At 44.4% G+C, this 13,143-nt stretch overlaps 1 protein-coding gene across 2 annotated transcripts in view; it reads right to left on the bottom strand.

Annotated features, from left to right (window-relative positions):
* LOC144498690 (A disintegrin and metalloproteinase with thrombospondin motifs 20-like) overlaps window positions 1–13,143 on the bottom strand; it is a 417,617-nt gene that overhangs the window by 159,358 nt on the left and 245,116 nt on the right. For both annotated transcript variants that reach the window (XM_078220194.1, XM_078220195.1), the window contains exons 17-24: window positions 12,832–12,998; window positions 12,485–12,614; window positions 11,572–11,698; window positions 9,283–9,493; window positions 8,731–8,895; window positions 5,473–5,637; window positions 4,599–4,718; window positions 3,724–3,831 (exon numbers count right to left, since the gene is read on the bottom strand). In XM_078220194.1, coding sequence (XP_078076320.1) covers window positions 3,724–3,831; window positions 4,599–4,718; window positions 5,473–5,637; window positions 8,731–8,895; window positions 9,283–9,493; window positions 11,572–11,698; window positions 12,485–12,614; window positions 12,832–12,998 — 1,193 coding nt within the window. The remainder of the gene's footprint in view (window positions 1–3,723; window positions 3,832–4,598; window positions 4,719–5,472; window positions 5,638–8,730; window positions 8,896–9,282; window positions 9,494–11,571; window positions 11,699–12,484; window positions 12,615–12,831; window positions 12,999–13,143) is intronic.

Below are 13,143 nucleotides of genomic sequence, written 5' to 3'. Positions count from 1 at the left end.
CAGTTCTCCTCTGTCATAGACAGATAACTATGCCTGGGCAAGCAGATACTGTAAAGCAGCAAAATGGTAGATACTTGCAACGTAATTGGGTGTCCTTGGCACCGTTTCTTTACTCTTAATCCTCATCAGCCAAACTGCCAAAGAGGGGAGGACTGAAACCAATTCCCAAAGCCTTCAATGGAAAAAGAATTGCAAAAGCCCCTTCACAACATGAGAACGGGGCTTGCCTGAATGTCCAATTTAACTGCCTGAGATTGGTGGCATGGTTCAGTAAAACAGAAATTTCCTGACAGTCTCAGTGTGTCATATACATATACTCATCGCGAATTACAGCATGGCGAGAGGCTATTCAACCCATTGTTTTCAAGCTGGCTCTTTGGAAATGCACTTGTGCTTCGTCCCATGTGCCTACCTTTTGTCCCTAATCCTGTAAATATCGCATGCGCAAGTACCTGTCCAGCTTCCTTTTAAAATGATTCGTCAAATCAGTTTCCACCACTTTTCAGAGTGGTCAAGATCCTGACAACATCCTTTGCGAAAAGAAATTCTCATCTCCCCTCTTAATCTTGTGCCAATAATTTTAAATTTATTTCCTTTGATTACTGACCTACACTCCAGAGATAATTTCTTTCTATCTTTTCTACAAAAGTGCTCATCATCTTGAAAGCATTTATTACGTCATCTCCTAATTTTCTCTATTCCAAGGAGAACAAGTGGAGTTCTTTTTTCCCCAACCTCCCTCATCCCTGGTAACATTCTGGTAAACCTACTCTTTACACTTTCCGGGATCTTTGCTGAAGCATGCTGCCCAGAACCGTCCATAATACTGGTCAGCTACTGACTTCATCTCTGGCAACTATCTGATTCTCAATCACATTGGTTCTAATGCTAATGTTCTTTCTGATCCTAAGATGAGCTTCCAAAGACTCTGCTCTGCCTCAGCACTTCTGCTGCTCAAAGCCTCACCTGTGTCTTTGTTCCCTCCAGACTCGCCTATTCCATTGCACTCCTGGCTGATCTCCCATATTCTACCTTCTGCAAACTTGGCCACCAAAACTCTGCTGCTCCAGTCTTTACTTGTAACAAGCTCCGTTCACCCTTCACCCCTTTTGCTTGCTGACCTACTTGCTTGCTTGCCCTGGGTTAAGCAACACGTCACTTTGAAAATTCTCAACCTTATTTTCAAATCTCTTTATGGCTTTATCCCTCCCCATCTCTGCAATCTTCTCCAATCTCACAACCCTCCGAGGTATCGAGGCCCCTTGAGCATCCCTGATTTTAATTGTTCCACTTTATTTTTTAAATGGCGGAGCCTTCAGCCTTTAGCCCCAAGCTTTGGAGTATGCTCCTTACAACTCTCTGCCTCACCACCTCCTTTACGGAATTCTTTCAAACCTAATATCGTCTTAAACTGCTCAATGTCAAATTTTGCTTCATACCCTCCTATGAAGCACCTCGGCACACTAAAGGTGCTATATAAATAAAAGTTGCTACTGTTCTTTATAAAGTTATGGTATAATCTATTTTCTTTATTTTCAATACTTCTACTTATGAACCCAAGCAACCTATTTGCTTTTTTTTAAACCACCTTAAGAGTTTGCCGTGCTACCTTTAAGGATCAATCTGGATACTGAGTTCTCTCTGTTCATCTACACTTTTCAAATTGTGCTATTTATGATATATTGCCTTCTCTCATTAGTCCTCACAAAGAGAATGTCTTTGCACGTCACTGCACTGAACTCCATATTTACCATGCTTCTGCCCATTTTACCACTCTGTCTGTCATTCCAAAACCTGTGGGCAATAAATGCTGGTCTAGGCAGCGACGCTCACATCCTCTGAACAAATAAATGAATGAATGAATAAATACAAAATAAAATAAAATCACTAGTTCTCACTTTCCAAGTGATGGAATCCTGCGCAGTCCAAATAAGAGAGAATTGGTTCTAAAATGGGAAATTCCATACAATCCGCCAATGAATGGAGAACCAATGAGTTTACAAACTTACTGATGTCTCGACTCCTCCCTCCCCACTTACTCTCCCACCTCAAGAGACCTCTAACTTACTAACTTCTAAAAGTTGAATGCGAGGCTGTAGTTTTAGAAGAATCCAGCTTCAGATTGTAAATTTTATCCCTGCAATGCAAAGATGCCAAGTTCAAAAGACATTGGCTGGGATTCTCCCAAAAAAATTCCAAAATGTGTGTGAAAACGGGAGTAACTTGCGCTGGTTTTTTTAGCGGGATTTTCAGAATGAATCTCCCACACTCTTAACACTGCAGAGTGCCCGAGTGAGATCCACACTAAAAATCAGGGGGCGGAAATTGACGGAAATTCACCCCCCTCCCCGGCAGCATAGCGCTGAACAAGCCACTATGCATGCGTCGATCTGTTGCATGCACACTGGCCCCTCATTGCCAGCCTCCCAATCGCTGCCCCTCCGATCCTCCCACCTCCTGATCGCTGACCTCTGGACTTCTCTGGGCCAACCCTGATGTCTCTCCTCCCCCCCCAACAATCCCGGCCAGCCCCAATCTCCTCAACTGACCCCCACTGTCCTGATCTCCCACCCTACCAACAGCCCTGACACACCCCCCACCCCCCACTCGCTCGGATGGCCAACTCGATCATTAGCCACCCTCCCTCTGCCCTACAATCATTTTGCAGAGTGAGCAGGGCCCCTCCACCCCTACCAGTTGCCCCATCAGACCCCCCCCAATAGGGCTCCTCCCCTCTGGCCCCACCCCCTTGGCACTGCCTGATGCCCGGTGGGCAGTGTCAGTTTGCCCATTGGGCAGTGCCAGGGGGCCAGGTTGGCACTGCCCAGGGGCACCCCCCCTTACCCCCAACCTCCTGGGGCGCCTCAATGGCCTCTGTTACCTCCAGCAGGGTCGACTATCTGTTCCCTGTTAGTAGGGAGCAGTAGTAAAGCCCGCTGGAGGGAACCACTCCTAGCGGGGGTGGGGGTGGTGATGGGAGATGCTAGTGTGCCTGGAGACTTCAATCCCACATCCGTTAATGAAATGTAAATAGCAATTTCAATAAATAAGTGAATTCCGTATCAATTTCCGGCACGAAGCTGATGATGCTCAAAATCTTGGGCTGGGGGATGCATGGAGGCCCGGGCGCCCAGCGGGAAGCCTGGGAAACGGACTCCACTGGTGTCTCCTTGAGCAGCGCAGCAGGCTGGGAGAATCACCTAGAATTATATTAAAAATGTTGACAAAAGGCAAGAAAGAGATTCTTGGGAAAGTGACCACCAATTTCAAAGTCCATCTTTAGTCAACAAGACTTTCTCCTCATACCCTATTTTACACAGTCGGTAAAAGCAGCAGCTGTTACTCATTTCAAGGAAAGCACCTTTTCAGAGACGGACACAATTGATGTATATTTTTATAGTGATCTGAGATACTAGATGGTATCATACTGGCTCCCTCATCACCAGCATGATCAGCCTGCCTTCCATCCTTGCATTTAGCTATCAAATAGTGCCTCTCTTGGGTCTACGGTGATATAAATTTATCCTAATTATCACTCACCTTCTGCCCTTAGATAGAAATAAATGCAGTCGTAAACTAACAACACACAGTCGCATCAATATCGGGCCAGACATGTTCAACTTCTTAGCTTTCACCCGAGGGGGGGAACTGCAGAACTTTCTTGAGTCTGAATTTTCTGTCACTTGGAAAGAGAGAGTTTCTTGTGAAAATAGAGTCACTTACTGGAGTCCAGGATCCAAATCTCCACTGGGTCATCATCCCTCTCTGAATGGTGGGACTTGCAGTCGTGACTATCGTTGGTGGCTCTAAACAAGGAGGCATCTCACAGTCCTGTGTTGAAATTTGTCAAAAAGAACAAAAAAAACAATTCAATCTGTACAGTGCGGAATGTAAATTGGGTGGTTTCTATAATGGGAATGGGGGAAGAGGGGGTAATCCACGAATGCTAGGCTGTAGTTTTAGAAGACTCCAGCTTCAGATTGTAAATTTTATCCCTGCAATGCAAAGATGCCAAGTTCAAAAGACATTATATAAGAAATGTTGACAAAATGCAGGTGGCAAGCCGAAAATCTATTTCAATGTTATATTAGCAGAAGTTTCAAGGTAAGAAATGAAATGATTTTTTGATTTGATTTGATTTATTATTGTCACATGTATTAACATAGTGAAAAGTATTGTTTCTTGTGTGCCATACAGACAAAACATACCGTTCATAGAGAAGGAAATGAGAGAGTGCAGAATGTAGTGTTACAGCCATAGCCAGGGTGAAGAGAAAAATCAACTTAATGCAAGGTAAGTCCATTCAAAAGTCTGACAGCAGCAGGGAAGACACTGTTCTTGAGTCGGTTGGTATGTGACCTCAGACTTTTGTATCTTTTTCCCAAAGGAAGAAGATGGAAAAGAGCATGTCCAGGGTGCGTGGGGTCCTTAATTATGCTAGCTGCTTTGCCAAGGCAGTGGGAAGTGTTGACAGAGTCAATGGATGGGAGGCTGGTTTGCATGATGGATTGGGCTACATTCATGACCTTTTAAAATATTTACTGTTTGTCTTAATATAATTTATTGTAATGAAGGGGAAGGAAGAATTTTCCCTTTACCTGGCTATCTCTTGGACGAGTTGCAGCATTACACTCTCTGTCATCTATAACTGCACCGTAAGTCCCTACAACGCACCTCACAGCACGCATCTGATATCCATGACCACAGGTAGTAGCACACTAGTGAAAATCAGCAGGATAGAATGTTAGTCGTCTTTCACATGAATATACATTCAGGAAAAATACTTGATCAATTATTTTCCCTCAGATGTATGTGAACAAAATAACTTAAAAATGTTATATTCTATGACTTTAGGGCACATACATTGCAGAGTTATCTGGAACCAAACATTCCTAGTGCCAGAGTGACACTTGTACCCCTCCCAGTTCCAGCAGTAAGCCAGTCAGGTTCATAGGTCACAAACTGCTGAAGAGAATTGTATAATTGCCTGCACTCACATATAGGGATTATTGATTCCAGCCATCTGCTGGTTTCCTTAGTTCCAAACCTCCATCTGCAAGTATGCCATCTTGGAGCTACCTTAACACAGCAGAGACCTAGCCTCACTCCCCATCTCCAAGGAGAATTGTCTCTACTCTGTCCTTAAATAACAGGCAAATGCAAATTTGAGCTCTGCTGGAGGGAAACAAGTTCAAGAGAAAGGAGCTCCTCACAATCTGCCTGGTGAGAAGCATTGCTTGCCATCATGTGTGTGAGTACATTGCCATCATTCTCCTGAACATAGCATGATCAGACACCATTCCCCCATTGAACAGTGGGTCTATCTGTTGGGAGTGTGGACCTTTGGAAATGCAGAGCTTCAGTTTCTTGCCTCTCTGCAGCCCTGTTATGGTCAGCACCTAACCCTGGATCTGTGTGTTCCCAGGCAGGTAAAGCTATGGTGATCAAATGGAAAGCTGTACCCACACTCACCTGTCCCCATGGCCCAGCTTGCCATGACGCACACTCCTGTAGTTCACAGGTTTCTGCAGCTTCTGGTTTGGTACTGGGGTTGCAAAAATCATCTCGCAGATGTTCATTATTCAGTAAGCACGATACTTGCCGATGTCTTGTGCCCTTTCCACATGTTACGAGACACTAAAATAATACGTGGTGATTTAGTGAATGCTGAATTCAACCCAAATGTTAACTGCTTATATATTTGTTTATTAGAGTGAAAGAAAGAAATATTTATTAAAAAGTGTCATTCACAACATCCAAATGGACTAGCCCCAACTTTTAACATTTTGTGCTGAACTTTCCCCATCAGGGGAGATCAGGTCCATTTTAATGCACCTGTACAGGGCATTGGTGAGGCCGCAGCTGGAATACTGTGTGCAGTATTGGTCCCCTTATATGAGGAAGGATATATTGGCATTGGAGGGAGTGCAGAGAAGGTTCACCAGGTTGATACCGGAGATGAGGGATTTGGATTATGAGGAGAGGCTGAGGAGATTGGGTTTGTACTCGTTGGACTTTAGAAGGATGAGGGGGGATCTTATGGAGACTTATAAGATAATGCGGGGGCTGGATAGGGTGGAGGCGGAGAGATTCTTTCCACTTAGTAAGGAAGTTAAAACTAGAGGACACAGCCTCAAAATAAAGGGTCGTCGGTTTAAGACAGAGTTGAGGAGGAACTTCTTCTCCCAGAGGGTGGTGAATCTCTGGAATTCTCTGCCCACTGAGGTGGTGGAGGCTACCTCGCTGAATATGTTTAAAGCGCGGATGGATGGATTCCTGATCGGTAAGGGAATTAAGGGTTATGGGGATCAGGCGGGTAAGTGGTACTGATCCACGTCAGATCAGCCATGATCTTATTGAATGGCGGGGCAGGCTCGAGGGGCTAGATGGGCTACTCCTGCTCCTATTTCTTATATTCTTATTCTTATAATCATCCTCCTTTTAAAAACATCTCAATTAGATTGTCTTTTAATTTTTTATGCTCAAGGGAATACCTGTCCTGAATATATAATGCATTTGGCTCCAGAATCGCTCACTTCATCTTTTATGAAACAAAGGCACAATGAGAGAATCCAGCATCAAACACAGGTTACCACTGAACTGCAGCCCTGGAGGTCTAGATGACAGATACCTCTCAGCACGATCAGGATAGTGACTGGCTTAAAACAAAAGGTGTTCCTAAATAGTGAAGAAAGCAGTGGTTCCTTATATTCATCACTGGCTTGAGACTTCAGTTATTTAGATCAGAAGGCCCTAGGATGAACTTCAGTGACTAATGCCATGGGATCTTTTATGTCTCGCTGAGAGGACAAATGGGGCCTATCTGGAAAATGACATCTCAGACTGCAGCACAGAGCAGTACAGGACCAAAGCGTCAGTCCAGATTATAGCAAGAATCTGGAATGCAACTCGAACCCACAACCCTCTGACTCGGATGGAGAGTGCTGCTACTGAGCGAACGCTGGTAAGGACGAGGAATGGGGACGAGGACATTATGCAAAGAAGAGGTGACCTGGCCAATATTTATTCCTCAGGCAACAGCACGGAAACTGACTATCTGGTTGATTATCTCATTGACGTTTGTAGGACCTTGCTTCACAACTCAAGCATTTCCAGGTTCATTGATGCAAGGCTATAGGGTAAAGCTATAATGGAGCTATAATGGTCAATGGTGGAGGCCCAATGTGCTTTGGTTACTGCTATCAGCTTTGGTGCTCAGAGCTGACCTTACAATATAATGAAAGGTCAAAGCATTTATTATCACATCAATCCAGCCCATAGTGATGGGAGGAGCAAATGGATTAAGCAGAAGCTTATATAGTGCCAGATTCCCTTCATAAACTGCCAGTCCCTCAAGTCCTGTCCTGTGACCAAGGAGCACAAATGGCTGCAGCAAAGTCATCAGATAGAAAAGCATCCTTCCAGGATGCTGTAGCTTTAAAAACGTGTGATTTGTTTCAGTAGTATCAGCAGCAAAGGATAAATTGCTGGGTCAATATAGGACTACTTGCCCCTGAAAGAAAGAGGATCCCGGCTAACACGGATGAAATAACCCACCAGGCAGCATTCCTTTTTTATAGTCAATTGAACAGTGGTTCAGGTATTGAGCATGCATTATAGAGCTATCAGCTAATAGCATTATTTTTGTGAACTTGGGGCTGCCAGATGCATGGGACTACACTGACCTAAATCCTCCTCAATTATGATGCTGCTGCAGAGGGCACATAACAGGCCTCAGCACCCAAGAGTTATCCGTGCCAAGTGTACATTAAAGCTAACTGCACCAAACATCACATTGGCCTTGGAAGATATACAGCACACGTTCACTGGAATAATAGTGAACTTAAAACGTTCAGTTCTGTCAACAGATTGCATGAAGATGGTTTGTATTTTTATTGAGTTTAGAAACTTGAGCATGATTTAATCAAAGTATTTAAAATGATAATGGAATTCAATATGGTGGATACAGAGAAACGCTTTCCTCAGAAGGGCGAATCCAGAATAAGAAACTTAAAATTAACACTAGGCTCCTCAGGGGCGAAGCATAAACTTCACATAAAGGGAGGTGGAAATCTGGAACTAGCACCCCATAAGGATGTAGATGCTCGATCAACACTGATTTTAAAGACAGATGATTTTAAAGACTGAGATGATGTTTGGATAAAGATATCAAGTGATTACGGAGCCAAGGTGACAAAATAAAATGATGATAATCAACCGTGATGTAACTGGATGGTGGAGCAGACTGCAGGAATTATCTACTCCAGTTCCTGTGTCCCTACTGCTGTTTCTTGCATGTACAATTTTTATGCCAATTTTCTTCATAAAATGACTGCGTACATCAATAATATAGCCATTGATATTTTAAAATTGCATGAATAATTTGAGAAAGTATCAAACCCATTCGGATGGTGCCTGTGCATTTATGACTGCTTTTTAGTTTTCCACAGGTTATGTGGTATCACTCAGCCTGGGGAGCAAGCAAACTACAAGCTCCCTGGCTTCAGCTGCTCTTTATAGAAGAGCACCCCTGAATAGGTCACAGTCAGATATTTCCTCCCTTTTTGATACAGTGTCTAGATATTGCCTGGTGGCCCAAACCCAACACCACTTCCGCCAGCCCCTGTAGCCTTGGCACATTGATTTATAGATAGAAGCATTCCTTGCACAAGCACTGACATTTGCTCAGTCTTCTGCGTCGTACTGTTAATCCTTTAAAGCTTTACTCACTTCACTCCACTCACTGGCTGTCCATTCAGGGCAGAGAAATTCATTGCATCTCTGAGATACGACATTCTGATGCTCATTGCACTCTTGGTTAACGAGATGTCTGCCAAGGTTGTTCATGCAGTATGCCTCCCGTGTTCTCATTCCACCACCACAGGTTTTCGAACACTGAGGAAAATTTAAAAACCCATCATTGAGGTTTAATGTAGTGGAACGCACAATGGGACTGAAATATGAATTAGAAATACATGATTATTCTCCTTTTAACCCTTCTTTCCGCATGGACTTCATTTCAGTACATGGGGATGTTACTTAGGTTATGGCATGCACTGTTTTACGGATTTCAGGCATGATCATCAAAAGGCTCCTCTGAAAGTGCACATTTTCAGAAAAATACTGACTTCAGAACATGGATTTCCTGATTACGAACTTTGAATGCTGGTGGTAACATGTTCAATATATACATTAGCACTGGTGTTAAAAAATATTGATCACAAAATCCAGGCTCGTCCATCCGCTGAGCGAGGCAGTGAAGTAGCTCACTCTAACCATTACCTGTGACCAGGATGTATAATGCCAACTAGTCCTGTGACAGTCTCCATGGCAGGTCTCTCTACTGGGGGGTTTCGGCTGGTTCCTACAGTATCTGTCATCCACGGGCTCACTTGGTCCTTTACCGTGGGTGTACTTCATGCAGTGAATGTCTTGTGTTCTGTACCCGGGTCCACACTGCGCTGTGCATTCACTCTTACCTACTGCATGCCACCTAGAATCAGAGCAGAGCTATTTATATTTTAAAGTCAATCGTTTTCAATTCTATCAAGAAGCACTCATTCTTTGGAATATCCACAAGAACATGTTAACATTTTTTTCTGACCTGATGGTTTTTGGTGCTCATCAATCATAGAATCCCCACAGTGCAGAAGGAGGCCAGAGTCTGCACTGACTCTCTAAAACAACATCATACCCAGGCCCACCATTATCCCGTGCATTTACCATAGTTATTCCAGTTAACCATCTTAGACACTAAGGGGCAATTTAGCATGGCCAGTCCACCTAACCTGCACATCTTCGGAGCATGGGAGGAAACCGGAGCACCTGGAGGAAACCCACGCAGACACAGGGAGAACATACAAACTCCACATAGACAGCCACCCAAGGCTGAAATTGAACCCACGTCCCAGGTACTGTGAGGCAGCAGTGCTAACTACTGTGCCACCGTGCTGCCCAAAGTGAGGACAGTGCAGAAAAAGTAAACCATTTTTTCATTTTGCTTCACCATGTGTTAGCATTAAGCAGTTGCAGATAGAACACCCAGATATTGGCACGGCCAGGGAGATTTACAAATCCTGCTCAAATGAGCCGGCATGGGGTTGGGGGGGGGGGGGGGGGGGGGGTGTTGGCGGAGTGACCAATATTCAAGGTCTAAGGCAGACTTTGTCCGTTTCCGTAATGAGTAATTCCTGGAACAAGTCGCTAGTCTGTCATCAGAGGGCGTCCCTCCACATCAAGCATGGCTGATCAGGAGTCTCTCCAACTCTTACTGCCAGCCATTAGCGTGTTTGGAAGGACATACAGGTTGACACATTCAATCTGTTTGGGTCGCGTTATGAACGCACGTTCCTTGGCCATCGAGTCTTGGTGTGGGACTCATATCCGGAGCTTCTAGCTCAGAGGTAGGGGCGCTACCAATGCGAGCGGCCAACATACCAATCCCAAAATCACAAGTCCTGAACCTTCTTTTGGGGTCAGCGAACTCTAGGCCCAAATGAAAATTATATCAGGTGCCCCTCCCATCCATGGTGTTCCACTGCCACCCAACTCTGTTCCTCGGGCAAGACATGGGTTTCAGGATCCCTAATGCATCTGAGCAACATTTCCTTCTTGCTGCACATCAACATATTCCCGGAGTGATCGAGTGCATTGAATGCAAGCTTAAGGTTTCTCTCACAATGTGGACCTGCATCAACGAATGACTGGGTTGAGATTTTACTCCTGGTTATGTTTGGTCCAAAGGTGAAGAGATATTGGGGAATGGGGGAGTTTGAGGTGGAGGCAAAGAGGGGAGAAAGGGCATTGAAATTTTGTCATGTGCTCCCAGTGCATGTTTGGGAGTGCAAATCAAGCAATTGCAAAATGTCACTTTATCAGGTAAAATCCCAACGGATTCACTGCTCCACCCGGTAGCCTACCCAACAGTCGGTTTGAAGAAAAATGCTGGGCTGGATTTAACAGCCTCCAATGGGGCATGCTTTCAGTGGTGGGGTTGTGGGGGAGGGGTGCACATATAGGAAAATCAGTTCAGACCAGGATTTCTATTTCCCCGTTTTTTTTTCCCCTCCTGGGCAGCCCTGAAAATGACACCCACCTTTGTCCCACCCCTGTCCCACCCCGCCTGCCCTACAAAATCCAGCCCACCCCCACCATGCTCCCCCTCCACCCACTGCCCACTATCCCCCCCATCAACACCATCCCCCTCCCCCCCCCCCCCCCCCGAATCATAAATGAATTGTTGAAAAATCTAGTCTATAGTTTTAAAAGTTTATTTATTAGTGTCATAAGTAGGCTTACATTAACACTGCAATGAAGTTACTATGAAAATCCACTGGTTGCCACACTCTGGCGCCTGTTCGGGTACACTGAGGGGGAATTTAGCATGGCCATTGCACCTAATCAGCACGTCTTTCAGACTGTGGGAGGAAACCGGAGCACCCAGAAGGACACGGGGAGAGCGTGCAAACTCCGCACAGACAGTGCCCCAAATCAGGAATTGAATCCCAGTCCCTGGCGCTGAGCGACAGCAGTGCTAACCACTGTGCAACCAACTGAAATACCACTTTTTACCTTAGTTCACACTCTGTGTTGCACGGCTCACTGTCTGCAGCTGGGCGAGGCAAATGTTCACATCTTTGGTCAGAAACAACCAACTGATCACTTTTCCGCACACAGGTAGCTTTTCTCCTCCGTTCCCCTGTAACAGATATCGAAGCTGATCAGTGCTCATTCTTGAGTTTTACACAGAATCCAATTCCTGCCCAAAACAGATTCTGATGCTTTTGTTTATTCTCTGATTATGATCATTTCTCTGAATATGATCATTTCTTTTCAAGTCTGCTCTTTGAGATACACAACCGCCATCTGGGAAATTAATTCTGTGGAGATACACTGGAGAGAAATGAGGTTCATGCTTTCCCCCCAAATTAGAATCAGTCACTGGGAAGCTCCTAGTTTGCCCACTGTCAGAAGTACAATTTAGAAGTGAAGATATTTATATACTGGCCCTGTGATCAAATTTAAAGAATTGACTTCATGAGAAAATGTTGCAGAAAGGTCATAAGGTTCTGAAATGAAGTGTGGGTTTGCAGGGGGTTCCCTGTGTCAGAACTCTAACAAAAGACTGGTGGAAGCCCCAGGGAAATGCTGTGAACTGAACTAAAAGCAGGCCCATTCTGACACCACCAGCTAATCATTATTTCTATATTAAAAATACTTTAGAACCATAGAATCCTTACAGTGCCGAAGGAGTCCATTTGGCCCATCGGGTCTGCACCGTCTGTTCGAAAGAGCATCTTTACCCAGCACCCCCCTGTCCTATCCACATAACCCTGTTTATTTAACATGGCTAACCTGCACATCTTTGGACACTAAGGGGAAATTTAACTTGGCCAATCCACCTAACCTGCACATCTTTGAATTTAAGATTTTTATTATCTTTTAAGATACATAAATGCAGTGGAAGTAACAGGTTGGTGTTTACCTTGGCACAGTCTGTTGCACTCTTGCCATGAACCATACAGATCCCAAACAAACTGCTCCAGTTGGTCCTTTATGGGAACATTAAAAGAGTAACGCACATCGGGGTTGTACAAATTTCCAACAGATAAAACCTAGCAGGATTCAAAAGAAAGCAATCTCTGAATATCAACAAAGGTGAAGATTCTGTGCCTGTAACAACCAGCGCTAATCATCCTAACATAATAGTTGATAAAACAAAATTCCTGATATGCGAGTCTTGGCAGAGGGAGTTCTTTTCAGAAACAAGGAGGTAGATAATTACTATTCCTCATTAAGAAAGCATTGTGTTTTGCGAAAAAATAATCCTACCTGCAAAATCAGCTCTTCCTCAATTTGATCAGTGCAGTTAATGCGTTCCACGTCACTGTCTGAGCCACTATATTCAATCGTGGCTCCCTGCACAGTTATTTCTCGTTTAAACATGCTCACCACAAAATTTCCATTGAGGATGAAATTATCTTGACTGTCAGATAACGCTAAAGCACAGATCAGAAATATTCCATTAGGGAAAGTAGTGTTGGATTTAAGCAGATAGATCTCAAATGGTACAAAGATCAGCTTTCATCACTGTGGAGGCCTCCATGTCATGAATGAGGTCCTTGGTACATATTTCAACAGCTC

The sequence above is a fragment of the Mustelus asterias genome, chromosome 9 (genome assembly GCF_964213995.1).
Source record: "Mustelus asterias chromosome 9, sMusAst1.hap1.1, whole genome shotgun sequence".
In the NCBI taxonomy this organism is placed as follows: Eukaryota; Metazoa; Chordata; class Chondrichthyes; order Carcharhiniformes; family Triakidae; genus Mustelus; species Mustelus asterias.
This window is presented reverse-complemented; position numbering and strand designations above follow the sequence as displayed.